Raw genomic sequence first — 27,249 nt, forward strand, 5'->3', positions numbered from 1 at the left:
TTCAAAAGTTGAAATCGTGGTACGGTTGGTATAAATGCGAAAAGTAAAAGTTTGGTGTTAGATATGTAAATACATAAGAGTTGAATGGTATGTATGTAAATGCCTATTTCTTTAATATTGTTTATTGGAGGAATCTTATTGATGTTGTCAATAATTTTTGTTGAAATCAGTGCAGTTTACTTGACTTTATTGCTTACTCATAATACATCAAGTTGGATTTCAATGTAGTTTTGGTGTGTTTGGTGATGCATAAAATTAATTTTTTTTTTTTTATGTTTAGTTTGGAGTTCAATATTATAAGAATGGATACAAAATAAAAATTATGAATATTTGTTACCATTTTTTCCTTTTCTAATATGCAAGAATAAATTTGTTCCATTCACCATTAAATATGGAAATAAATAAAAAAATAATTAGGATTAAGCATGCCATATATATTATGTGAAAACTAACTAGATATAATTTTTTCTTAAAATTATGATTTTGGCAGTGCACCAACTTCACTTTAGTCAGACTAAAAGAAGAAAAAAAGGCAGAAAAATTGAAGCATGAGCCCCACAACTCTGTTTCCACATAGCAATAATTTAGCCAAAGAAGTCAATGTTAGAGTTCAAAATAGAAGGCATGATACATTTGACACTAAAGATTCTAAAGCCAATATGAAAACATCTTAGTCTTGAGTTGTTAAGAGCAAGCTTGGATGAGAAAGCAATGGCCCAAATGCTCAATTTAATAACTATTAAAGGAGTAGCATTTTCTCACATTCTTAAAGCATTTTTTTAGACAAATTCTATTTTTTTTTATCTCTTTTCAAATGATAAATACTTCTCAGAATGTAGAGTGTGAACCAAACTAATGTTTGAATTAAAACTGAGATATTGATACAAGTTATTCCCTTCTGAATCACATAGATTCATATCTGAAAGATGCTGACAATAAGTTTTTTTTCAAATTGACTATTTGTTCTTTTGTTATAGTTTTTTTTTCAAATTGTACAAATCTTTCTATTTACATCACTGAGCCTGCAATTAATGAGTGAACATGACAACCAATCATTAAAAAATTAATGCTTAATTCAAAGGCTCATAATAATTAGTTTGAAGAAGGTTGAATAATCCCACGAGCAATATAATTCAATAAAATAAGTGAGAGTAGGGAGAAACTTCACTATAAGTTCAATGGAACGATAATCAAGGCTTAAGTGCACAAAATTGCATAAACTTAATCATCACCATGAACATATCTATTTATAAATAAGGATTAGGGTTGGAGCACAATATGAAATGCAAATAGAATATGCACATGCATACAAGGCTAGGCCCATTAGTTACTATAAAATATAGGAGGCATGTAATGTTGAAATTTTGACTAGTACTCGATCAATCAAGTTGAGCGGAAGTCGTTGGTTGCTCTAGTAAAGGTCATTGAATAGCTTTTTTGCTTGGTTGACTATCATTATGTTTGGCGGATTTGGCAAGTTCTTCATGATTTTGGTGACCAAGTCTTGGTTAAATCCATGCTAGAAGGTTAGCCTTAATTCCAATGAGTAGTTTGCTTTGAATCCATTTGGCGAGTTTTCATTGAGCTCAACCGAATGAGTTTGTCCTAAACCAAGCTTGTGTGTTCATCTTGAACTTAATTGATGGGTTTAAACTTAGTGCATTCAAGATATACATTTAATTCTCTAATTTTCTTTGTAATTTTGAAGAACGGCTATGAAATAAATAAGAGAATGATAAAAATAATTGATTCTTAACAAAATTACACATTAATCAACTTTTTTTATTGCAGGAGGTCCATTTGCTCCTAGCCAAATTGTGTTTCTGTGAAGGACAATTTAGTATTATAAATAATAGTGTAATAATATGTATATGTAATGCGCACAAGAGTAAGTAGTATTCAATGATAATTATTTCGTATTAAAATATGAACTAATTTTAATTGTTGTCCTTTATCCACTTGAACAAGATATGTTTCGTACAAATAAACTCCCTCATCTCATGATACATTATGGGGAAAACAACTAATACCGACAGGATAATCGACGATTTTACTTGAGTCGGAAATATCGAGTTGAATTCTAGTTGTTTATCAACGGAATTTGGGAAGCTTGATTTTCGACGAATTTCCAACTCCTAAAGCCTTAGCTATTTAGTAAAAGCCTTTTTCAATGGGTTTTGAAGACAAACGGACAATTTAATTCTACTGTTTCATTGTAAATTATAAACAGATGATCATAGATCGTCGTAAAAAAATATAGTCAATTGTGTTATAAGTCGACTGTCATATCATAGCAACCAACGACTACACCCGTCGATTATTAAGTAATAAATAATTGTCAGAGTTTGCGGCGCAAGTCATCCGAAAGTCTTTAAATAGTGGACCAACATGAAAATTTTCTCATTTACTCTCCTCCCACCTCTCGCAAACGCTGAACCCTATTTCCTGGATTTTTCTTTGTGGTGCACCAAATCGCGATTTCAGATAGTCAAATCAAAGGTAATTTTGATTCAATCTTTCATATAAATTTTTATGTAAATTGAACCGTTAGTTTAGTGCGATTTAAGAAAATACAAAATTATCAAGCAATCAAGTGTAAAATCAAGCAATGAGGCAAAATTTTTGAACTGTGGAACTGATGTCTTTAGGTGTGACACGATCAAATCATTGAGAATTTGATAAAAAATAAAAATAAATGAAAAATTTTAATTGGTGTTTTATCATGAATTTTGATATTTAAGTGACTGTTTGAAAAATGAATAAAAGAGGGTGTTAGATTTGTATATAACAAAGTCTTGGATGCTTTCATAATATATTTTTTTGGAACATACCACCCATTTCCTATGTATTTACATATCCAATGCCTAAATTTTAACTTTATATTTCTAACAACCAAATCTTTCATATCAAATCAAAAATATCATGATTATAACTTTCTAAAAGTGAAACACGTATTTTATGCATAGGTAAGGGGGTATGTCTGTAAGAATTATAGTTCATATGTTAGATATGTAAATACATAAATAATTGAGTAGTGTGTACGTTTATACTTCCAAAATAAAGAATTACACACAACAATTTTAACTACGTCCTCAAAGCCATAGTTACGTCGTAAGAAGATAAAAAACCAACGGTTTTCATATAGTTTCTGACAGTCATTAGGCCGTCGGAAATAGTCTCATTTTCTATAGTGGTTAAAGGGTTACAAGGTTTTAAGTCTTCTTCTTCTCATATTTTTGAGTTTTAGTGGAAGATGCCCTCTGGGCTATTATAGACCATTGGGACATGTATTAATTTATCTTTTTTCTGAAGGAAATTTTATTCCATTAATGTTTAGTTTATACATTTTGTAGGCATACATAATGACTATATTCCCTCCCGCGAATGTGTTGGCATTATTATTATTATTATTATTATTATTATTATTATTATTATTATTTTGTGTTATACAAACTCGCCCCATAGCTCGATCGCCAATGATTATTTGGTCATGATATCAAACGATAAATTGCTCCATTATTTGAGTTACTTTGTATCGTCTATCGGAGTACAACTTGAATTTAACAAGTTCCATTTCTTTCATCATGGTAATGGGTATTGCGTGCAACGAACAAGATGTTCAAATTGCAGAGATTTTATAAGAGATTTGTTAAATTTTATCCACCTAAATTTTTTTGTGTGGATGTCATAATTCGACGTCACGTATTACACTATTGTGAACATGTTGTTAAGACGGTTCAAAAGCTCATTTACGTCAAATATTGTTTTAGTTTGACAAAAATCGATATTTATCAAACTAAAATAATATCTGACGCAAATGAGCTTTTGGACCGTCTTAACATATTTGTCAAACTAAAACAATATCTGAACCAAATAAGCTTTTAAACCGTCTTAACAACATGTTCATAATAGCGCAATACGTTACGTCGAATTATGACATCCACAAAAGGAAATTAACTTTGTTGCTCTCTCCCCACATCTAAGCTCATTTATTGTGCTCCATCTAAAGATATGTTTTATAGGCCATCAAACTATTGAGCTTTTTCCAAAGATTCCTTATTCCAAAAGAGAGGCTCCCACTCTCAATTGCAATGCTAACAGATTTGTGTTGATGTCATCTTATTTCCATAACACTCATCAAGTTCATCATTTGTTAAATCAATAGCTTCTAAGCAAATCCTAGTGTATTTATGTATTTATTTTTCTACATGAGTCAAAGATCTAACATGTAAGACCAAACACTACATCTCAGTATAATTGCTCTTAATACCTGCTATGGACACCATTTATACCAAAGCAAGGCAAGATTCACCATAAGTTCTAAATTATAATTTTTCATCGCTTCATGACATATGTTAGCAATAGTGAAACAATTGCAATGAATTTTGGATTGATAATTTTCTCCCTCAATTGTTATGCAAACCCAAAAAAGTTGTTATTAAGTCAGTAAAAATATACTTTAAAAAATGAAAAAAGGAAAAAAAATTATGCATGAGATGGATGTGTAAATATGATTTGGAGGCACCTATAATAAAGATGAGTTTAGCACTATTATTGTGTCAAAAGTTTTCATATTTGCATGCATGTGCATCAAAAGCTTTAGTATGTGCTAGCTCCCCCACTTCTAACGTCTCTTGAGAACAAAAGACATATAAATTGTCCATGGCAAAGAAAAATATTTCTATTAAAGATACTTACATAGCCCATCTATCTTTGCTTTAGTTATAGATGGTTTTACTGGACATTTACAGGAGGATGCACCTTGGTGTATGCCTTTTGCTGATGATATCTTCTCGTGGATAAGAAACTCGTGGATAAGAAAAGAGAAAAAGCCCGGGAAAAACTTGAATTATGGAGGTCAACATTGGAGTTTAAAAGCCTTCGTTAGAGTAGAACTAAAATTGAATACATGGATTGTAATTTTAGTAGTATTAGCTATAGTGACAAAAATGTAACTTTGGGTGATCAAATCATTAAGATGTGTGAATGATTTAGGTATCTCGGGTCGGTTGGTTTGAACGATGGTGACATAGATGGGGCTATTAATAGAAGAATTCATGTTGGTTGGTTGAAGTGGGTAGATTTGAACAAGCCTTCTTGCATGATGATGGGGCTTATAATTGTGCATTTAAGAAAACGCCTCCATATTGTTGGAGATAAGTCCCAAGCTTGCACTCTTGCACTCTAGTTGAAAAACTAGCCTCAATTCTTATTATGATGTGATATTAAATATTTGCATGTTATGTATCTAAATACATAAAATGTAGGTGGGACATATGTTAGCTTTTCCAGCTCTATTACTCGAGAAAAAATTCCATTTGGAAATAGTACTCTGGACAGCCAATCATCAATGGGAGACGTGGAGATCAATGATTGGCCGTCGGTGCAGAATATATTTTAGTATTACTGATATTTAAATGGCCCGACAAATAAAAAAGGAAAAGAAAAAATGGTTGGCGCGGCTTCGCTTCCGTTTTCCCTCCTCCTCCTTTTCCTTCTACCCTTTACTCTTCTCATAAATGACAAATCTCCATTTTCATTGCAAGAAAGTAAACACTCTAGCTGTAACCGCTTCCGTTTTTGTAGAACTTACTCGCCATTGCTTCCGCCGCGCAGATTCTTAAACTCCCTTCTCCCATTGTTTTCTCTTTATGTATAATTCTAATTAAGAGTTTCTCTCTGTGCTTCATCTTCATCCCATCGGAAGCCATGATGGCTTCTTTGTGTGTTTCTGGCTTCATTCTTCTGTTGTTCGTGGGATCTGCTCTCGGTTTGGAGAACTTAAATCTGACGCAGAGGGAGAGGGAGAGGGTTTCTGATGATGAGATGCCTGTCGGCTTCCCGCCTCTCTTCGTCCCTCTCACTCTAATTCCAGCTGCAGCTGCCACTGGAGCTTGTAATTGAGCTGCTCCCTTTTTGAATTACCTGGTTTTGTTGCTTTCCTATATTTTTCTTTTTTCGTATGTGATAGTGATTTATGATATTTTTTAGGGCTGTTTGGTTTGGTGAAAAAGAAATTCACTAAAATAAATGCAGGATTTTATATTTTTTATTTAATTTGAAGAAAAATGAAATCAATAGAACGAGGGGCGACGGGCCTCGAGCAGCAATCAGCGCCAGCGGGCTGCGAGGGGCAACAGATGGTGGTTGACAGACTATGAGCTACGGGCATCGATGATGGTGCCATGCATCACTTAACGCAAACTAGAGTAGTGGGAATTCATTAGTGTAGCCGAATTCGCCCAACTCTGATGAATTTCAAATGTATTGAAAATGAACTAGAGAATGAATTTCAATTATATTGTAAATTGATCAGATCAAACATCTAAATTTCTGAAACTCCTGCAAAAAAATGTTTTTTATCTGAATTTGTAAGAAAAATCATGATATAGAGTGGGTGTTTTTTTTTAGATGCAGTACATGAATCTCTTAAAACTGTTTTGTTGTTGTTCTATCAATCTGCTACTATTATCGTTGGGAGTTCTGTTCAACATTTGGGGGCATTTACATATATGCCACCCAATTCTTTATATATTTACATATCCAAAATCTAAACTTTCAGTTTTAAAAATTTATACCAACCAAATCTTCATATCACATCAAAAATGCAACCGTTCGAACTCAAGCTCACTTTTTTATGCATAGATGATGTTGCATGCATGTAAAAATTGAAAGTTTAGAAGTTAGATATTTACGTACATACAATGATTTGCAATTTCATTGTTATAATTTGATATTTGTAGTGAAAATAAATAAACAAATGTTATCTAAACTTCACAATCATCTGCCGACTAATTACTTCATTTTGATTGATGCAGTATGCATGGATGGCAGCTTACCTGGTTACCACCTTCACCGTGGGTTTGGATCTGGAGCACACAGTTGGCTTGTCCAATTAGAGGTTAGAAGAGAAAAAAAAACACAAGACAGTTTTACAAACTCAAACTCTAATTCATTTACATCACTTTTCATGTTGAAACTGTTGATGAACTTATAACTATCTGATGCACTTTTCCCCCATAATGCATAAAACGTTAACATATTGGGTAATTTACATACATACCTGACACCACACAAATTTTAGGTATTTACATATCTAGCATCCAAAGTTTGTTACTTACATTTATAACACACCGGTATCGTAAACCCATGCATGAGTGGTATTTTTTATTTGATGTTAAAGATATGAGTGGTATGCTTGTAAAGATGAATGTTTTGGTGTTAGATATGTAAATAAATAAGATTTGTGTGGTATGTATGTAAATGCCCTAGCATATTTTCTTACAAATTTGTCTTATTCTAAAAAAAACATTACTTTGGTTTCAATGAGTTCGTCAGGGAGGAGGTTGGTGCAATGATATCCAATCATGCCTTTACCGCAAGAAATCTCACCGAGGTTCATCATACTACATGGAGAAGCAGCTACAATTCACTGGAATTCTGAGCGATAAAGCTGAGGAAAACCCAGGTGGGTTTTTCAACCTTAAACTAAAGTTTCTCCATTTAAGAATCTATGGCAAAACTAAAATTTTTTAAAAAATACAGATTTTTATAACTGGAACAGAGTTAAGGTTCGCTATTGTGATGGTGCGTCTTTCCTTGGCGAAGGCTATGACAGGGTTAGTATTAGTTTTTTTTATGTTTTATTCTTCCTTTGTCCATCTGATGTTTTATCACTGGTATGGTTGTGAAACTTCTTGAGTAGTATTAAACTGAATTCTTAATTATAAAAGTGTTTTTTGTTGTAATGGTTGCAATTTTATTGAAAAAAATTCAAAATTAAGCATGTTTTTATGAGAGTACTTCTGGAATGGGAGATCTTATTGAAAGTTATACCATTCGTACAAAATCGTGAGGTTATTAGGCCAAAAAGGGCAACATCAAAATGAGTGATAGTCGGGACTGTTACAAATAGTATTACAATATTATACTAGCCTAAATATGAAAATTAAGTGCCACTGCTTATCCTGAATGGAACAAAATGTTAAATGATGAGAGCCACCTCTTGATTTAATAGGAACTACATACCACCTCTAGAATTCTATCTAGTTTCTGCATTATAGAATACTTTGGATTAAGAATACTAATAATTGGACAAAATAGTGAGGTTAGTAGCCAAAGTTGATAATATCTCGATAAGTTAAGAGTTCAGGCTGTTACAAATAGTGTCAGAATTATGAACTTTACAACAACCTAAAGATGGAAACTAAATGTCATATAAAATAAAGTGTTGCACTATGACAACCACCTCTTGAATCTAAATATAACAAAATGTTACATGAAAGCCACCTCTTGAAATTATAGGAATCACGGATCAACTCTAGAATCCCCTCTACATAATGGGTAATTTTTGGTTAAAAACACTAACAAGGATGTCAGTTACTTAACTAGAAGAAATCTTAAAACTGTTAAGTTAAATATCAAGACATCTTTTAGTTTAACTGTTGATATTTCATGAGAAGCTCTAAAGTCAAACATTGTTTTTATGCAACCACTCTTAGAATGAGTGATTTCTTAGGACGTATGACATCCTTCTTCACGCTTCTTCTTTAATGGAAAATGCATTTATAGCTAATTAAAAAAAAAGGAAAATTTACATGCATACAACTAAGGGTCTGTTTGGGGCAGCTGCAGCTTATCCAGCTTCTGCTGATAAACAGTTTATCCTGATAATCTGCTGATGAACATCTGATCCGGAAAAGCTGTCTAGTTGTTTGGTTGGAGCTTGTGGAAAACAACTGATTCTGGAAAATTGATCATTCTGCCTCTGTTCTGAATAAGCAGTTTAGCTGTTTGGTTAGTGCGTTTTGTAAACAGCTTATTTGGAAAAAAAAAATTTAATTAAATGAATAATCTGTGCAGCAGAATTTATTTTTTTCTCAACAAAATTAAATATCACTGTTCAGACAAGAAAATACCAAAAAGTTGATTTATATTTATATAATTAAAACATATCCGATCACATCAAACAAATATGTTACACATACAAAAGTCAAATGCACCAGCACATACTACTACAAAATATAATAAGAGCCCATAAAAAAGAAAAAATAACATGTTAAAATGATAGGAAAAAATATGATAATGTTAACTTTATAATGTAGCAGCATATCACGACCCATGTCACCTGCATCTGACACTCCAGAACCCTGAACAAACTTGTCTGACTGCGATATCGTAGAAACGGAAGAACTCGAACCACGTGCGGCGTTGTCCCGCAGGGAATAGCCACCGAATGGCTAGGTCACGGGAGCGAAAGCAAAAAAGGGAAAGGGAATAGTCACGAGGGCGAAAAAAAGGAGGAGGAATCACGAGAGAGGGGGCAAAATCGAAAAATTAATTTCGAAAAATGCGGACCGCGGAGGTAGGCCTGCGGTCCGCGTCTTTTGTATTTTCAAAATAGTTGTTTTACATAAGCTGGTGATAAGTGCTAACCAAACGGTGTGGCGGCGTTTTCAAAAAGCCACCCACACTTTTAAGCTGCCCCAAACGGGGCCTAAGTAGTTATGTATTTACAAGCCCAACACTTAAACTGCAATTCCTACAGATTTGTCATCTTACCTATATATGAAATGGTGCATTTGACATTTTAAAATTTAAAATAGTTGGATTTTTTAAATGATATAAAAGATTTGGGTGGGTGGTATGTATGTAAAAATTAAAATTAGGTGTTAGATATGCAAATACATAAGAATTGAATGGCATGTATGTAAATGCCCTTAAAAAAATATTTTTTTCCCAAAGAAATGAAGAGTCATTAACAAATCGCGCTAGATCCCTAAGTTGGCTGGCTCCATTTCAGGCAGCAGGGCTTTTTTTCCGTGGTCATCGCATTTGGTTAGCTGCTATGGAAGAGTTAATGTCGAAGGGAATGCGTAATGCCAATCAGGTTAAATTCCTCACTTTTGCAGTGGATTTGTCTCAGTATTTTTCTCCCTTCTGTGACACCATGGTCTGTATTCAGGCACTTCTTACCGGCTGCTCTGCCGGCGGCATGGCAGCCATACACCATTGTGATCAATTTCGAGCATTGTTTCCGGAAAGCATAAGAGTCAAGTGTCTTGCAGATGCAGGAATGTTCCTTGATGCGTATGAAACTCTCATTTATAGCTTACATGTTTATTTATTTGCTAAGTATATCTCAATATTTTGCCACCTAGATTTCTTCATATTTTGTTTCTGTTTTTGTTTAAGAGATTTTTTTATTAGTGAAAAAAAGAATACAGTGTAATTGAAATATCGTGTATTTGAAATACTTTAAAATTATTTGGTTTGTTGGAAAACATAAGTAGCATATTATTTTTTTGCATTTGGTTGGAGGTCAAATGAAATCACAATAAAATTTGTGCTAAAGGACAAGTTCCAAATTCATCAAAAAATTTGGTTGCATTCCATCTTTAACATCTAACTAGGCACCCGGATTTTAAAATTAAGTGCATTTGGTTCACATCACAACCATAATGCAGACAATCAAATAGCTCCTAAATAATTCATAAATTTATCTTTATCTCTTGCGAAAATTATCATCTGAACCGGCTAATGACTGCTTTATTTGTCCAATACAGTATTGATGTGGCGGGTCGCCGCACCTTAAGATCATTCTTTGGAGGGGTAGTGAAGTTACAGGTACTTATACAGTCGCTTATTAGAGCTTAGAAAACAACTTATGGTTCTTTAAGGATTTCATAACTTGTATGAAGAGTATTCATTTACTCTCATAACTACCTCATAAGCTTTCCTTACTACATTAACTTATTGGACAACTAGGGGGTGGCAAGGAACTTACCGACCTGTACTTCACACTTGAATCCAACTTTGGTAATTTATTCATCTATAGAAGTTATATGTAGTTATAAGTCATAAGATTCATAAATATAATTATTCATCCTTGTTTCTTTTCAGTGTTTCTTTCCACAGAATGTGGTTTCCCATGTTCAGACTCCTCTTTTTCTATTAAATACAGCTTATGATGTATGGCAGGTATAACACTATCCTACAAAACATACTATTGTAAGCTGAATACTTCATTTTTCCAGTGAGAATTTATTATGAATGAAGCGTAAATTGTCATTTAAAACCTTATGAATCTCCTTATTTTCTAAATGGTCAGCCAATGGAAATGATAAAAACCTGAAATACCGCTTCTGTCTTCTCCCTTGGTTTTCAGCTTCAAGAAAGTCTGGCAACCAAAGTGGCTGATCCACAAGGCTATTGGGAAGATTGTAAGATGGATAATGCGAAATGCAACACAAGTCAAATCCAATTTCTGCAAGGTAATTAATTTTTTTTTCTTTTGTAATTTAATTTTTGCAGTAATTAACTCAAAAGTTGCTCTTAATATCTTCCTTCTATAATAGACTTCAGGAATCAAATGCTTGGAATTGTGGAAAAGTTCTCGCTATCAAAAGAAAATGGGATATTTATAAATTCATGCTTTGCTCATTGCCAAAGTGAGAGGCAGGACACTTGGTTCGGTAGCAACTCCCCAGCTATTAGGAATAAGGTATGATGATGACACATAATCCCATTTATTTTTTATTTGGGTCATATGCATATATACCACAAAATTCTTATGAATATACATATCTAACAACTAAAGTTTGATTTTTACATTTCTAACACCCAAATCTTTCATATCAAATAAAAAATACCACTATTACTAACTTAAAAAAAATAAAATACACCTTTTCATACAAAGGTAAAGTGATATTAATGTGAATATCAAAGTTTAGGTGTTAGATATGTACATATATGGGCATTGTGTGGATTTCTTTTCAGTCGACATTATATGGCTAGTTGATCAAACTTATAACCAAATTAAGGCGTGCATGAGCTTTATTTTGTTAAGTTGTGAAGCCTAGGATTTTGCCCTACGAAGAAAATGTGCTATGAAGATTTAGTTATGAGCCGTCCTTCATGTTAAGGTTTCCTAGAAAGTTGGTAGGGAGCTAGAGAGCTCCCTCGCATCGGTTTCGAGATGGAGTAGTGAACAAGTATGCATTTTCTTTGCAGGTTATTATATTCGGGGCATTTTGGATGATTTTATTTATTTTTATTAAGGGTGTTTTAGAGATTTTATCATAAATTAAGCTAATTTAGATTTGCTATGATAAAGAGGGGGCATCTTCTTTATATTGTATCTAAAAAAATCAAGGCTATAAATCTCCACAATCAAACCATACTGAAATCTATAGTGGCAACAACATGACCAAACCAAAGCATCAATAGAGTGAACTTGTACAAAAATTCTATGTTTTTGTGTGTTGGTCCTATGTTTTTGTGTGTTGGTCTTTTTTTTTTTCATTATTCTTATTATTATTATTTTGCTCCATGTTTGAATTAGATATAGCTAGTTTTCAACATATTCATCCAATTCTCCACTACATAAGCAAAGAATTGACTAATTATGATTACCAGCTGAAAATGCAATTATTATATCAATTTTCCAAAATGAAGAGAAAGAACTATGGTTTATACTTCAAGGATGCAAATATTAAGGAAATTTTCTATTCTCTAATACGAAGTTATCAAAACCATGTTTTTAATGCCACCAGGATAAATTTGAGCATCCATACATGAATAAGTTTTAAGAATTTGGAAACATTAGTTTTAAAAATTGACCTGTTTGTGCCCATACAAGGGGTTGGGTGTCAAAAGTTGGGTCCAAAAGGCACTACACCTCGGCAACACATGATACAACAAAGGGAACGGCATCAATCACTGAAATAAGTTTCAAAAATTAAGATTTATTTGAACCTATTTTGTACGAGAAAGAAAAAAACTCATACACCAGTAATTATAAACAGTAAGCATAAGCAATGAAAAGTAAATAATATTTTATTATATTAATAAAGCCATGTTATGGCTTAACAAAGAAGGAAAAATAGTGAGTAACAAAAAAATTGTGGGAGCAACAACTATATTAGCACAACTACTCAGATCAAACTGAAGTAAAAATAAAACTACAGCATAAACTTAATTATTGAATGCAATATGATTGTTTAAAAGCCAGTTTTGTAGCGATGATCCACCAAGTAACCTAGTTGAACCTGTTAAGAAAACTTCTACAATGAGTGAGTTTGATAACTTAAACCCAATAAACAAATCTTCTTTATTAAAGCATAAATGCTAATACACTAGAACATACAACGTGAACAAAAAAAAAAAAAAATTTACCCTGTAATAATAGCTAGCTAATAAGTGTATCATTAGATTAAAATCTTATTTTATCAGTGAAAAAGTTTCATATACTTTTAGTAATCTAATGTACATATATGCTAACATTCATGTGCTATTACATCAGGTATACTCATACATACCTCTATCTAACTCATCAATCATTTATCTTAGTGTGATTATATCTATATATATATAGTCGATGTTACTATGATACCTTAAAATTAGGAAATTTAGAAATAAATCTTTTGGCCTAGCTAATTAATATCAAAAGGGTTTTACAGATATACACATCAATATAAATAAGCTTATACACTCTACGTATCACAAATAAGCATTTACAAGGTGTAATTATAATCAACAAGACTAGCATTATTTTCATAATAAACATGATTTGTCGGGTAAGTTAATTGTATTTAATAATAATAACACACATGAAAAATAGATCTTGCTACTAAATGAATTAATTCAATATATAGAGTTTGTGTAACAATAAATTGAAATAAAAATAACTATGTAACTCACTATTTCAATATGAATATTAAAAGAGATGTACAATGATATGAATAACAAATAACTAAGTATTCGAGACAAGGCTAACAACCTACAAATATCTGAGAATTTATTACAAACATCAATGATAACATCCCTAATAAAGACATGTACATTTATAAAAATAACTTCTTACTTCAATGTAAGTGAGCATGAGATTTTAAATTAATAGAGATCCCACAAAATTACATCATTGAAATCAACATATAGGTCCTATATGATGTGAAATTTATAAATCTGTCAATAAAGGTATTAAAATAAATATTTAACTGAGATAGATGTATCCTATTTCATCAAAGTTATCCCATCATCAACCCATATTAATTTAGGTGTAATTTGTTTATTAAAACATGATTTCTCTAAACATATTTCTCGATACTAATAATTTTAACTAATTTAATCAAATCTTAATAGTAAATCTTACAAAAATATTTTAATCACATTCCAAAATTAAATGACTCTCTTTTTCTCTATCATTTTTCTTGAATTCAAAATGATCAATCTACTGCAGTGTTTTTGTCCCTTGACTACATTTACTATGCTAAAGTAATTGAAGAACCTAAACAGGATTCATTAAAAGAGATCAGAAGCTTATTAACTTGCTAGACAACTTGTGCAGTAATAAGCTTGTTAGGCTTAATACTAAACAGAGTGTGGTAAAGTTGCATTTTTAACAATTCCTGAAATTGAAATCTAATAGAACAAAATAGAGTAATAAATATTGTTTAAAAAATGTAGAACTAACAATGAACACTGAGATTATTTGCTAACTGCTATCTTTTTGCTCTAGTTTGGGAGAATAGCAAAGTAGCAAGTTATATTTCAATATGCCGCGTTATGTAATCCAAATAAATAAACCTAATATACCAAATGGATCCATTTTATGAGCAAAATCCATATTTTTATCATTCTTGCCTATGCAAGAAAAATCCTCAAATGTCCAACTTGTTCACATTGCTATAATTTGCTGATAATTTGCAGGGAATCGCAGAGTCTGTTGGTGACTGGTACTTTGGCCGATCTCGGATTAAAGAAACGGATTGTCCTTATCCATGTGACAAAACATGTCATCACCAAGTCAAAAGAAAGAAGCCTCCTTCGACATTCCCTAGTGTCTCTCTGCAACCATATCCTTAACTTGAAATGTCATAAGAAATGTAGAAGTGAATGTAATTCTATGAATTTATAGCTGTCCATATTTGGACCTATAGTGCAATCAATTGTACTCTATTGGATAATTTTGTTTGACATGTTTTACAGAATAGTCAATAATTATATAAAAAAAAATTTCCTGGCTTATAAAGTCATTGTTATGTTGATGCATCTTTATTTGTTCCAGTAAAATGGATATGCATATATAAATTTTTGTTCATCTTCATTTGATTACACCTATTAGTTAATCTCTACACAACTTTTTTGATAAATATTGAACAAAATATGAAGAGAAATTATAAAATATAGCTAGGATTTTCATGCTAAACTAGGATGCTGAAAAGAAACATGTAAGGATCGAACCACACTTTGGTGCATTAATTCTTATGGGAAATTGACATGCATAGCATACACTTCTTATATATTTACATGTCTCACACCTAAACTTTCAAATTTACACACATAGCACTAAACTTTTCATGCATAGGTTCAGAGCACCAAAGTGCCATGTATATAAATATGAAAATTTTGGTTTGAGATATGTAAATACATAAGAATCGCGTGCTGTATGTAAGTTTCCCATATTACATAAGAATTAATGCACAAACCAAAGCAAATTTCCTAAAAAAACGTAATTATATGGCTTAATCAGATCAAATAAACAAGTCAAGGATAAAATTATACCAACCCCAAACCACTGATTACAGATCAAACGGCTCTAGGTCTTCGTCCCCAGTATCCTCTCTTTCCATAATGCACGAAACCATTTGATTCTAAAAGCAAACTTTCTTAAGGGAGACGAATAGACAGCTACCCAATGATAGAGGGAGCGGCTAGGGTTTTTATTGGCATACCCGATCCGTAAGGCTTTGGTGCTCGAGCTCCAACCACGCCTTCACCTTGAGCTCATAAAGATGCAGATGGCGCCTTCTCCTGGTCTAGGGTTGGGCTGATTACTCTAGAGATGAAGCTCCGATGAGCTTCTGAGCTGTTCCTCCCGCTCTTATCCATCACATGACGCCATAGGACCCATCCCTTCCTTTCCCAACTGATGTCCCCTCGAAGCTTTTACATAAACTGAATTTGGTAAATTCAATTTCTTAATTATTTAATATTAATTCTCAAATTTATTTAACTTTAATAAAATCAAATACACTGAATTTATTAATGTTTTTACTGAATTGCCCCTGATGATATTTGCTATGATATTTTTACCTCCTCTACCATAATTTTATGATTTTGATTAAAAGAGAGATTTAGATGCATAAAAATATAATTATTATGTATTTATATATCTAATAAATAAATTTAAATTTTTAATATTTATATTATTTTGCCTATATTTAAAAAAGTGTGTTTTTTTAAAGTTAATAATAATAATGATATTGTTTATTTTTTTTATGTGAATTCAAAATTTAGAGTGTTAGAAGTATAAAATTAAAATTATTAAGGTTAGATATATAAATACATAAGAAGTGTGTGATAAATATATGTAAATGTCTGAAAAAATAAATTGAAAGGAGTTATCTTAGTGATAATTTAGTAAATGGTAAGTTTTTATGTGTTAAATATATAAATAAAATACTTTTTGTATTTTATGTATATAAAACCTTATATAATAATTTTAGGGTTTTATAAAGGTTTTATTAAATAAATTTATTAAATTGATATAAATTATAAATATTTTCACTTATTTATAAAGTAAGTTTTTTTTTTTTAAATGCGGGAAATTTTATAGAATAGAAAAGTCAATTTTATTGATGAAAAATTTCAAAAAAATAATTGTATGATTGCTTAACTGTTTAGAAATTTTACCATCCAAATTGAAGGCCATATGGTTGTTAACTTTCAAAATTAGAAATTAAAAATTAAAAAATGCCCAATAAAATGCTTTTTTTTCCTCTGGGAGTTCATTAAGTGTATTTTACGACGCAGAAAGCTCCTAAATCACCGGAATAGACCACATAGGCCTTATAATGATCGTTCGGCTTGCCCCTAGAACGGGAAATCGTCACCAATCAGTGGTGGTCGCTATCGAGCACGACCAGGAAACGGTAAATCCTAATCCTGAGACGGAATGCATCAAGTATTGTCCCGACGGAATCCTCGATCTATGGGAGGGCATGTGTGAGCGTCACACGCTCCCACAACATCATAAGGGCATCCGATATTTGTGACCTCCAAAATCGATGCCAATAGTAATAATTGTCAATCGTTTCTCTTCCTTTTTGGCTAATTTGATTATCCTTTGTTCGTAAATTATATATATATATATAAATAAAAAACTATCGATTTATAAGGAAGATAATATAATATGGTGATATTACAATTTTGCCCCCGTCTTAATGGGGGTTGCGCAAAGTATTGTGGGTATTTAACAAGTATGAGCCCATCACTCAGCTGTTATTTGACTTGGTCGACTGAGCTTGATTGGCTTCAGCTTAGCAGGGTTGATTCTATTGGCTAGGCATAGTCGCATTGTCGGCCGACAAAGCTTGATTGGTTTTGAGTTGGAAGGGTTCGTTCACTAGGCTAAGTTAGTCTGGATGTTGACCATTGATAATGGATGAAAGAGCTTTCGGACATTTCGAGAAGATCGAAGCTGCATAAGGGGCTAGATCTTCCCTCGAATTAGTTTCTTCGTGTCAGTTGACTTGAATGTCTCTTTGTCTCATTTATGACCGAACCACTCAGATTCAGATCATTCAGTCATGTTTTGTGACTCAATGACTCTGTCCATGCAGACATTGGCTCGGAAGATTGTACTTAGTCAGATAATTGAATTTCATGATATTTTTATTAAATACCCCTCTTTCATCATACTCTTTTCTTCCGGACAGTTCGATCTTCTCGTGATCATGGCTGACATATCTTCGATGTAAACTTGAACATTAAAACTTCAAATGTTATTCAAAATATATTTAAATTTTTTTTAAACTTCGTTGAAATAATATTCAAATCTGATAAGAAATTTATGAGAACTATATTTGATTTTTTATATTTTTAATTCGAGCGATCTTTAAACATAATTCAAATATTATTTGAGGATACAAATATGGCTAAAAAATAATTGAAACTTGGTTTGAATAAGATTTAAACATTTTAGCAGGGAATATATACTTAATACTATTACGGGCCGACGTATCCGCCTTAAATTATCAAACATATACAAATTATTAATCTTAAATAATTAAATAATAATATTCTTTTACGTTTTTTTTTTATTTTTTTATTCGAAATATATAAATAATAACATTTTTAAATATTTTTAAAAAATATTTAAAAATAAAAAAATATATTAGGAGCTAAATGATGAAAATAAATAAAATATGAATTTAGGTCACGAACAAAATAATTAAGAGAAGGAACACATTTCGAAGAAAAAAAAATGTGTACGGTTCTGAGCTCGCTCATGCTCGAAACCCTCGTCTCCCCGGTCTGATCCTCTATTGCCGAAACCCTAGTCCATGTCCCTCCTCTACCGGTTTCGCCCTGAATCATCGCCTTTGTGAATTAACCCTCGGGATACAGAAGCGATAAGAGCTAGCTGGTAGGGCAACCAAGGGATTGCGGAGTACAGAGCATAGAAACTCCCATCTTTCTCATCATTCCGCTCCGCTTCTAACAGAAGCCATTGAGGAAGGTGAGCCTTTTCGCTCTAGTCTTCCTCTTCGCTCTTCCCGGATTTAAAAAATCTGGGCTTTACGGCCGAAATCCGTGAAATACGGACTTATCAAATCCGCGGCTTTGAGCTTAAATACGGTTTAAATCCTGGTCTAAATCCGTTGCCAGACAGCCCTAAATCGACCCAACTTGTGTTGAAACCCTAGATTTCTGGTTTGATTTGTTTCAGTTGTCCAGAATTAAGATGAGCGAAGCGGATGACGCCGCCCGCCGTCGGAGCGTGGTGAACGAGTATCGTAAGAAGCTTCTCAACTACAAGGAGCAAAATTCCAGGGTCCGAACTGGTGCGTGAGGCTCCTTCTACAATCTCGACTATTATTATTATTATGTTAATCCTTGGTTTTGATCTGGCGTGTTTACGGCTTTCTGAAAGGTTTAGGGGTCAAAATTTCGGTGTTCTTGGATTGGAATGATGCCTGAGCTTATTATTTCCTTCGCATCTGCATCGATTTGTGTGTAAACAGGGATTAGGTTAATTTTCAGCTTCTAACTCCAATAAACCCCATTACCAAAACCATTTCCAAATATTATTCTCCTAATCTTGCCTCCCACAATCTCATCCATCACTGGTCTCTTGATATTTGCTAGTTGAGGGTTGGATTTAAATGGGCATGATATAGCTGTTAGTTTATGAGGACTTTGACACAACCCTTTACTAAGTTTTTATTGGTTTTGGGGCGCGGGGAGATTCCAATTAGCTTTATAATGAGATTAGAGATTTATCCTTTGTTTCAAAATCCAACTTTTCTTGATTTTCTGGGAGCCACTGCTGAAGATAGGCATTATCGACACTACGAATTGTAAGGAACAACATTGAAAAAGATGGGTGCATCTACGGAATTTTTCAATGTTACTATCTATTTAAAAAGACTTGGTTTAGATTACATTTGAATGCTTTTCAATTTCTTTTTATTAGGTGTAGAGTTAGTTTCTAGGTTTCTGCGTCTCTATTAGGAAAAAATATTATGTTAGGACTCCGGAGTCCAATAGTGGCACGTCACGTGTCAAGTGGGTCCCACAAATTTTAACACTGACCAATCTCAGTGTATTGCAATGTGCTCACTTAACATGTGACGCCCCACCATTGGACTCCAGATGCAAATTACGTCCGGAGTTTGGATGTAATGTTTGCTCCTCTATTAGGGAGGGCTTCTCTCTTCTTCGAACTCCGTTGTATCCTTTCATCAAACTTCCTTTCTATTTGACATTGAAGTTGGATACAAACTTCATAGTAAAAAGTCTATTTAAATCTATAAGATTATCTTATTGGGTGTAATTTTTATACTTGACGTAATGTTTTGTCTTTAGGGATTCCTTCAATGTATACATTTGCCAACATTGTCTTGCTAATTTTCTGAGAAAATAATTATTTCAGTTGCAATTTGTTTGCAGTTAGGGAGAACCTGAGAAATGCAAAGAAAGAGTTTTCCAAGACCGAAGATGACTTGAAGTCCCTCCAAAGTGTTGGTCAAATTATTGGAGAGGTTCTTCGACCTCTTGATAATGAACGTTGTGAGTTATTTTTATTTATTTTCTTATAAATACTTGTCTGCAACCTCACCAAATTGTTGGTCAAATTATTGGAATGGTTCTTTGGCTTCTTGATCAATGTGATCTTTGATATGCATGAGAGAAGGATAATATCTACTCTAGCAGTTCACTTTTCGTAATTTTTTATTTTTATCTGAATCCTTAGTCGCATCATTAAATTGTCAAATTATTGTGGAAATTTTGCGAATTTCTTGGTATTTATTAGTCTGTATTTGTTATTGGATTTCGGTTTCTGTGCAAAGTTACTTTTTTTTGGCTCACACATGTTTTCGAACAAACTAGATTCTTTGAAACTCTTTAATATTTGCTCCTTGTAAAGATTTTTTTGAATCTTTATTCTAATTTTAAATTGCTCCTTCACCTGAAATGAATCAAAATAGTAAATGTGTTTTATATCTAGTAAAGTGCAAAAACAGTCCCCTGATTATTTATGTGGGATTATTTTAGTCCCATAGTCTATAAAAGTGTCAGTCCCCACTCTTTTAATATGGGCTGAAATAGTCCACAAAACAGGACAATTTTAGCTCCAATTAAGAAATTTTAGGGATTAAATTGACACTTTTACAGACTCCGGGACTAAAATGGCTGCCTGTAAAGAGTCAAGGGATTGTTTTGACTTTTTTAGATTATTTTACTTTGTGGCATTTATGACTGATTGGTTTAGGCAACACAAGGAAGGTGCATCTCACAACCCTAGTGCTCTTATGTGCTTGCAAAGTTCTATAATATCAGTCTATTATTTGAATTTTTTTATGGTTCAAAAGAGCAGTCATAGTTAAAAACTACACTGTCTTGATTGAGTGTTTCAGCGGATGAGTAAGTTCATCATACAACTTATTTATTTGATGAGATGTTTATGTTACCAATTCATAAAATTGGTATCATATAATACAAAGTTTGATGTAGATTTTTCTTCGCTTCTCCCAAATTATTGACTGCAGGGTTGTTTTTATTTTTAATATGCAGTGATAGTTAAGGCTAGCAGTGGTCCTAGATATGTTGTTGGTTGCAGAAGCAAAGTTGATAAAGATAAGCTGACATCTGGGACTCGTGTGGTTCTTGACATGACCACCCTTACAATAATGCGTGCTCTTCCTCGAGAGGTAAATCTCACTAAAGATTATGGTTTTTTATAAAAGAAACAGAAAAAGTATATTTTATGTTATTGATGTTTTACTCCCCTCTTTTTTATGATGTGTAAATGATGTTGTAGTCTGATTACCCGTTAATTTGAAAAACCCTTGCAGGTTGACCCTGTTGTTTACAACATGCTTCATGAGGATCCTGGTAATATAAGCTATTCAGCTGTTGGTGGGTTATCTGATCAGATTCGGGAACTTCGCGAGTCCATCGAATTACCATTGATGAATCCCGAACTTTTCCTTAGAGTTGGTATTAAACCTCCAAAGGTAAGTTTGCATGAGTTTTTTGTGTTCAAATACCACTTTATGTACGCATGAATTACCTACTTTCTTTTCTCTTTTTTTCTAGGGATAGCTTTTGGCATTTTTAGTTTTTTTAAGTTTGAAATGGCTTTTTTGTACTTTTTCCAGGGTGTTCTTCTTTATGGACCCCCTGGAACTGGAAAAACCTTACTGGCCAGGGCAATTGCGAGTAATATCGATGCCAATTTTCTAAAGGTAAGTCCTATTTTTTTTTGATTGGGTGCTGACATTTCTTTCATCTGCAGCTATATGTGCTTTACTTTGTTTTGGTTACTGCAGGTTGTATCCAGTGCCATTATTGACAAATATATTGGAGAAAGTGCTAGATTGATAAGGGAGATGTTTGGTTATGCAAGAGATCACCAAGTTAGTATCTATGCATTCTGAATTCTTCATTCTGTCTCGTCTTTCCTGATTTATGGACCAAAATTTTTGGTCTCTCTATTTTTTTGTGCTCTTAAAAATTTGCTTCATTGTCTTAATTTGAAAAATTCTAATCGAAACTTAGAATTATCTAACATTTTTCTCTATTTATTTAGCCATGCATTATTTTCATGGATGAGATTGATGCCATCGGCGGTCGCCGTTTTAGCGAGGGAACTAGTGCTGACAGAGAGATTCAAAGAACGCTAATGGAGCTTCTCAATCAGTTGGATGGATTTGACCAACTTGGAAAGGTATTGACTAACTTTAATTTTTTTCTTAGATTTGATGCGTGGCATGGATGAATAGCTTTTACTATTATTATCATGTAATGTTTTGAATGTTCTAGCTTTCTTTGAAGAATTTCTACTTTTATGGTTGGATATTAACAAGTAATGGCTTTATTCCTTGATGGTATAGTATTTTGTGCATTTATGGTTTATCTTCTCTATGTTTTGTTTTATGAAGAAATGATTATAGTCCTTGCTTTCTGCCCATAATCCATTTGACTCTGTATTGAACTGTTCCCCGAGTCTGTAAGAACATTAGGATTAAAATTTCACATCATGTTCTTTCCATTATGTCTGTAAATTGTTCATTAATGATGACTGGACCTTTTGTCTCAACCTTTTCTGCTTTTAATGTTTCATATGATAAATCTCAGACCATCTTACTTCTGATTGATTACTTGGTTATTATTATTATTATTATTATTATTATTATTATTATTATTATTATTATTATTATTACTATTATTATTATCTGTGCATTAGGTTAAAATGATCATGGCAACAAATCGTCCTGACGTTCTTGACCCAGCCCTTCTCCGTCCGGGCCGTTTGGACCGGAAGATAGAGATTCCCTTGCCAAATGAACAATCCAGGATGGAGATTCTTAAGATTCACGCAGCCGGTATTGCAAAGCATGGCGAAATAGACTATGAAGCAGTTGTCAAACTAGCCGAAGTGAGTCTATTTGATGTGTCAATGGTAGATGACATTGTTAGGAACGCCGACCATTTCTAATCCCATTCTGTGTTTTGGATTTCAGGGGTTCAATGGTGCCGACCTTCGAAATGTTTGCACTGAAGCGGGGATGTCAGCAATTCGTGCTGAACGTGATTATGTAATTCATGAGGACTTCATGAAAGTAAGTTTTCTCTTTTTTTTGCCCTTCATCTCTCTTTTGGTTACCAGGAAAGTGAAAGGAAAAAAGAAAACTAGTTCTATTTGGATCAAGTTTTCTTCACTAATTTAATGCTGATTACTTGAGCTGATCTTTTGGATGTCATTTTTTTCCCTCTTCTTCCTCTCTCTCAATGGTAAATCCACACCAATCTTTTTCATTTTGCTCATGGGTTGCTATTCTTATATTGAGCTCAGATGATTTTTTTTCAATCTCGGTTCAAAATCTATATTTGTTCTTCTAATTGTCTATGTTTCAACATGGTTGAAAGACCTCCACTTTTCTTTCTTTCTTTCCGTCTTTTCTTTGCTGTCCATGGTTTTCCCTTTCTGAAATTATTTATGAATGTTGTGATAATAATCCAATGTGATTTGCTAAGTTGTCTTTCCCATTGGTTTCAAGTTCTTTGGTGAATAGAACTTTATCTGAAGCTCCTCTCCTGCGATTCAACCCATTTTATAATTCATCATATTTTTTCTAGTGCTATAATCTCCTGTAATTGATAAAATCGTTCTAAAGTATTTCAACAAGAATAGAAAACAAATCCTTGATGAAAATTTCACAACTTATAATAGTTACATCCATGGTTTTAAAAATCAGACCAGATTGATTGGTTTGATCTGTTCAACTTTGAATTACTCTGCTAATTGGTTTGGTTCAGGTTTAAAACTACTTCGGCCCTCAACCAGCTGAAATCCGGGTTTAACTGTGACCTGTTTTTGATGAACAAGCCTATTGTTTATAAATCAATTTTGGCTTTTTGATTTTGATCAGATGGTTAGAAATAAAAATAAAAAAATTATATTAAAATTGGAAAAATAATTAAAATATTTTGTCCTATAATTTTGATTTAGAATTATGTCCAAATATTAAATAGTGAAGTGTATTGAATTAGAATATTGCATGTTCAATTGTGGAAAATATCATTATTGTATTATTATCACATCATTTAAATTATATTAGAATAATGTTAGTACTTATTATGTCATCCGGCCGTTGAACCTTGAATTAGGCACTTCTTCCTTGAATTAGGCACTTCTTCCGATTTAATGTCCGATCTAATTTTTACAAACTTACTTATATCTACCTATAACTTTCGTCGTGGGGTAACCAATTTCATAACATGTTGTATTTTGTCAAATTTAAGAGTGTAAAATAGTCATGCTTGAGCGAGCTAAATGTTTGATGTTCGGCTCATTAACTTTTTTTGTTTGTTTGAAATTGACTCATGAATAATATGTTAGCATTCGGCTTAATCCAAATTTATTTGTTTATGTGCAGCTATTTTCGGCTCAAATTTAGCTCGAAAGATTTAACAATAAGGCCTTTTTTAAATAAAACATAAAAATAATATATAAAAGTTTTAATAAGCTAATTATTTAGTTATTTACTTAATTCAAGCCAAAATGAATTGAACTTGATCAAACAAAGGTGTGTCTTGTATTTGATTTATTTATAAATTAAGCTCAACATATATTTTGATGTTTGACTCGCTTGCTTAATGAATGAATCGAGCATGAGCCAAGCTGTTCATAATCCATGATTTTTTTGAAAGCTCTAGTCAAAACAGAAGTAATGTACTTCATAATTTTTGCTAATACAATGAATGGTTATAAATTTGATTTTCATCCAAATATTGAACAAAACCTCTTCTGACATGTCAACAAAATTAATTTCATTTCCACAATCTATAATTACCAAATTATAGATGCCATCACATAAAATACTCTCAGGAATTTATAAAATTTTATATTATTTGTCTATATTCGGACATCTATGCCATCCACACTTATTCTACTTATCAAATCTTTTCCAAGCAAATGATTCTAAACTATATTCTCATTAATTTCATGATATATTCATTCACTAATTAGCCAGTTTGTCATGCTTGGATTGACATATAATTATCTTATTAATATGAACCCATATGCGAGCTTCAGTTTCATCATCTTTGGCATTTCACAGGCCGTGAGAAAGCTCAATGAGGCAAAGAAGCTCGAGTCCAGCGCGCACTACAATGCAGATTTTGCAAAGGAGTGAAGCTCAGATTCCCTGCTGCATTCATTTTTTTTTCTTCTGATTTCTTCCTTATATATCCAGTTACAATGACCTGAAACTTAACGCCAAGCATTTATGCTTATGCATTTAAACTATACTGCCCTTCACTTAATGATTTGTATGAATCCTGTGCCGCGGGCTTCTCTGTTACTTCATGCTTTTGCGCCTTATATTTGAATTATCATCTTTTTCCAGCTACCAAAGACCTTTTGTTTAAAACTTTTTTATTCGGTAGTTTGTTTAACCTTCTCATGTTTCTCATTAGTAAGAAGGGAAATCTACATACATAGCACCCGATTTTTATGCATTTGCGCATGGCACTCCAAAATTTTGATTTTTACATACACAACACCGAACTTACCACTCATCACATTTTTATATATATAGGTAAGGTGTTGTGTGTAAAAATCAAAATTTTGGTATGCCCCCAATATCACCCACTTGTTTGACTGTTGCTAAGTAGTTTTTGGATATCAAACGGACCTCCCCAGGTGGTAATCTTGATGCGGTCACTTTATCCTCTTTTGCAATCAGTTTCGCTACAACATCTGCTGCTCTGGCTAATTGTTTGCTTTTTTCAAATTTGATTTATATGTTATATATGGCCGTGCTTAAGGGCATATCGGTTGAAATAAAGTTTTCTTTTTTATCAATGAAAACTCCACAAATTGTACAAGCTTCTCCCAAAGCATATGGCTTTCTAGATGTATATGATGATATTTAGACAGATGGAACTTACATCTACGTAGGTAAATTTCCGTCGTAAGAATTGTATGTTTTGTTAGATATATATGATGATATTTAGACAAATGGAACTTATATCTACGTATGTAAATTTCCGTAGTAAGAATTTTATGTTTTGCTGCAAATTAAATAGAGCGAATATAATGGTTGCGGGTGCAGTCTGTTTTGTTTGCTGAATATGTTCATTGTTACGAACAATATATAAAGAGATCCACGTTCGTTTTGATTATTTAATTGAATAAGTGTGGACAATTTTGCAAGAATTTGATTGTGAAAAGTATATTGTTGGCTTGAAACTTGCAAACAAGTTTGTTAAGAAGTTAAATTAATAGTTTCATTTAGAGTTTTTGGATAAGTTTGGGAATACGTTTTATTAAAATTTTGATATATTCTTGTGAATAAGATCATTGAAATCTGATTTAAAATTTGTGAATAAATTTAATTAAAACTATATTTGAAAATTTATTTATATTAATTTAAATTAAACTTTTAATATATATATATATAATAAGATAAAATTGGTTAATCTCACAAGAATATAATATTTTATCGATCTACGAGTTATAAAAGAAATAAATATTAGAGGGGATAAGCGTATAAAAGTGATTTGTACAAAATTTATTATATATTTATTTCAAAATAAGTAAAAAAGGAGGAAAATTTACATATGCAGCACCTAATGTTTATGTACTTATTTAATATCCATATTTTTATTTTTACAATCTAAGCACTTTGATCTATGCATGAAAGGTTGATTATAGAAATCCACCTTTCTATACATAGGTAAAATTGCTTTTGTTGTAAATACATAAAAAATGGGTGTTATGCATGTCAATTCCTGAGTAAGAAATGAGTGAAATAATGGAGCCTTTTTGGACGAGTGAATTAGTGTTGTTATGTAATTCTTTTGTAGAGATTTGAGAAAATTTCATGTTTGATATGGAAATTTACAAATACAATATAAGATTTTAATGAGTTTAAAGTTTACACCATTCATTTTTGGCTAAATTTAGAATTTTAGTTGAATTTGAATTACATAGTTCATGCAAAATGTTATAGGCAAGGCGCCACTGCCAGCCACCCTGTTGTCGTCAGCAACTGCCAGCCACCCTGTTGTCGTCCGCCACTGCCGTCCGTCAGTCGCCGCCCACCGCCGCCATCAGCTCTTGCCCTTTGCCCAAGTAAATACACTATTTGCAAATTAATTTCACACCAAATAAAAAACATAATGTCCTACATTTATTTTATAGTGAACCAAACAACTTCAAAATATTTCAAA

The 27,249-nt window shown here is 32.5% G+C and overlaps 2 protein-coding genes and 1 long non-coding RNA gene across 4 annotated transcripts; 2 read left to right on the top strand and 1 right to left on the bottom strand.

The window, feature by feature from the left end:
- The first annotated feature begins 5,437 nt into the window (after positions 1–5,437).
- Positions 5,438–15,354, top strand: LOC110030863 (pectin acetylesterase 12-like). The gene is made up of 12 exons (XM_020733815.1): positions 5,438–5,896; positions 6,819–6,901; positions 7,339–7,468; positions 7,546–7,619; positions 9,803–9,889; positions 9,965–10,089; positions 10,566–10,626; positions 10,768–10,818; positions 10,903–10,980; positions 11,168–11,273; positions 11,358–11,503; positions 14,710–15,354. The coding sequence occupies exons 1-12, from the start codon at positions 5,710–5,712 to the stop codon at positions 14,863–14,865; spliced, it is 1,284 nt and encodes a 427-aa protein (XP_020589474.1). The 5' UTR covers positions 5,438–5,709; the 3' UTR covers positions 14,866–15,354.
- On the bottom strand, positions 12,820–15,945 carry LOC110030864. Its single transcript, XR_002294683.1, has 3 exons — positions 15,735–15,945; positions 15,565–15,653; positions 12,820–13,049 (listed from the first exon to the last, which is right to left on the bottom strand). It is a non-coding gene; the product is annotated as an uncharacterized LOC110030864 (long non-coding RNA).
- Positions 15,946–18,245: 2,300 nt separating this feature from the next.
- Positions 18,246–25,424, top strand: LOC110030986 (26S protease regulatory subunit S10B homolog B). Of its 2 annotated transcripts, none has more exons than XM_020733996.1 (11): positions 18,246–18,523; positions 18,734–18,848; positions 19,957–20,076; positions 21,082–21,218; positions 21,363–21,524; positions 21,669–21,755; positions 21,840–21,926; positions 22,100–22,237; positions 22,757–22,948; positions 23,034–23,132; positions 25,134–25,424. In XM_020733996.1, exons 2-11 carry the CDS (start codon positions 18,749–18,751, stop codon positions 25,206–25,208), a joined length of 1,197 nt encoding a protein of 398 aa, XP_020589655.1. In that variant the 5' UTR covers positions 18,246–18,523; positions 18,734–18,748; the 3' UTR covers positions 25,209–25,424. The 2 variants fall into 2 exon arrangements, with proteins under 2 accessions (XP_020589655.1, XP_020589656.1); XM_020733997.1 differs by having other exon boundaries at positions 18,742–18,848.
- Positions 25,425–27,249: the final 1,825 nt, after the last annotated feature.

This window comes from Phalaenopsis equestris, unplaced genomic scaffold (assembly GCF_001263595.1).
Source record: "Phalaenopsis equestris unplaced genomic scaffold, ASM126359v1 Scaffold000761, whole genome shotgun sequence".
NCBI classification, from domain to species: Eukaryota; Viridiplantae; Streptophyta; class Magnoliopsida; order Asparagales; family Orchidaceae; genus Phalaenopsis; species Phalaenopsis equestris.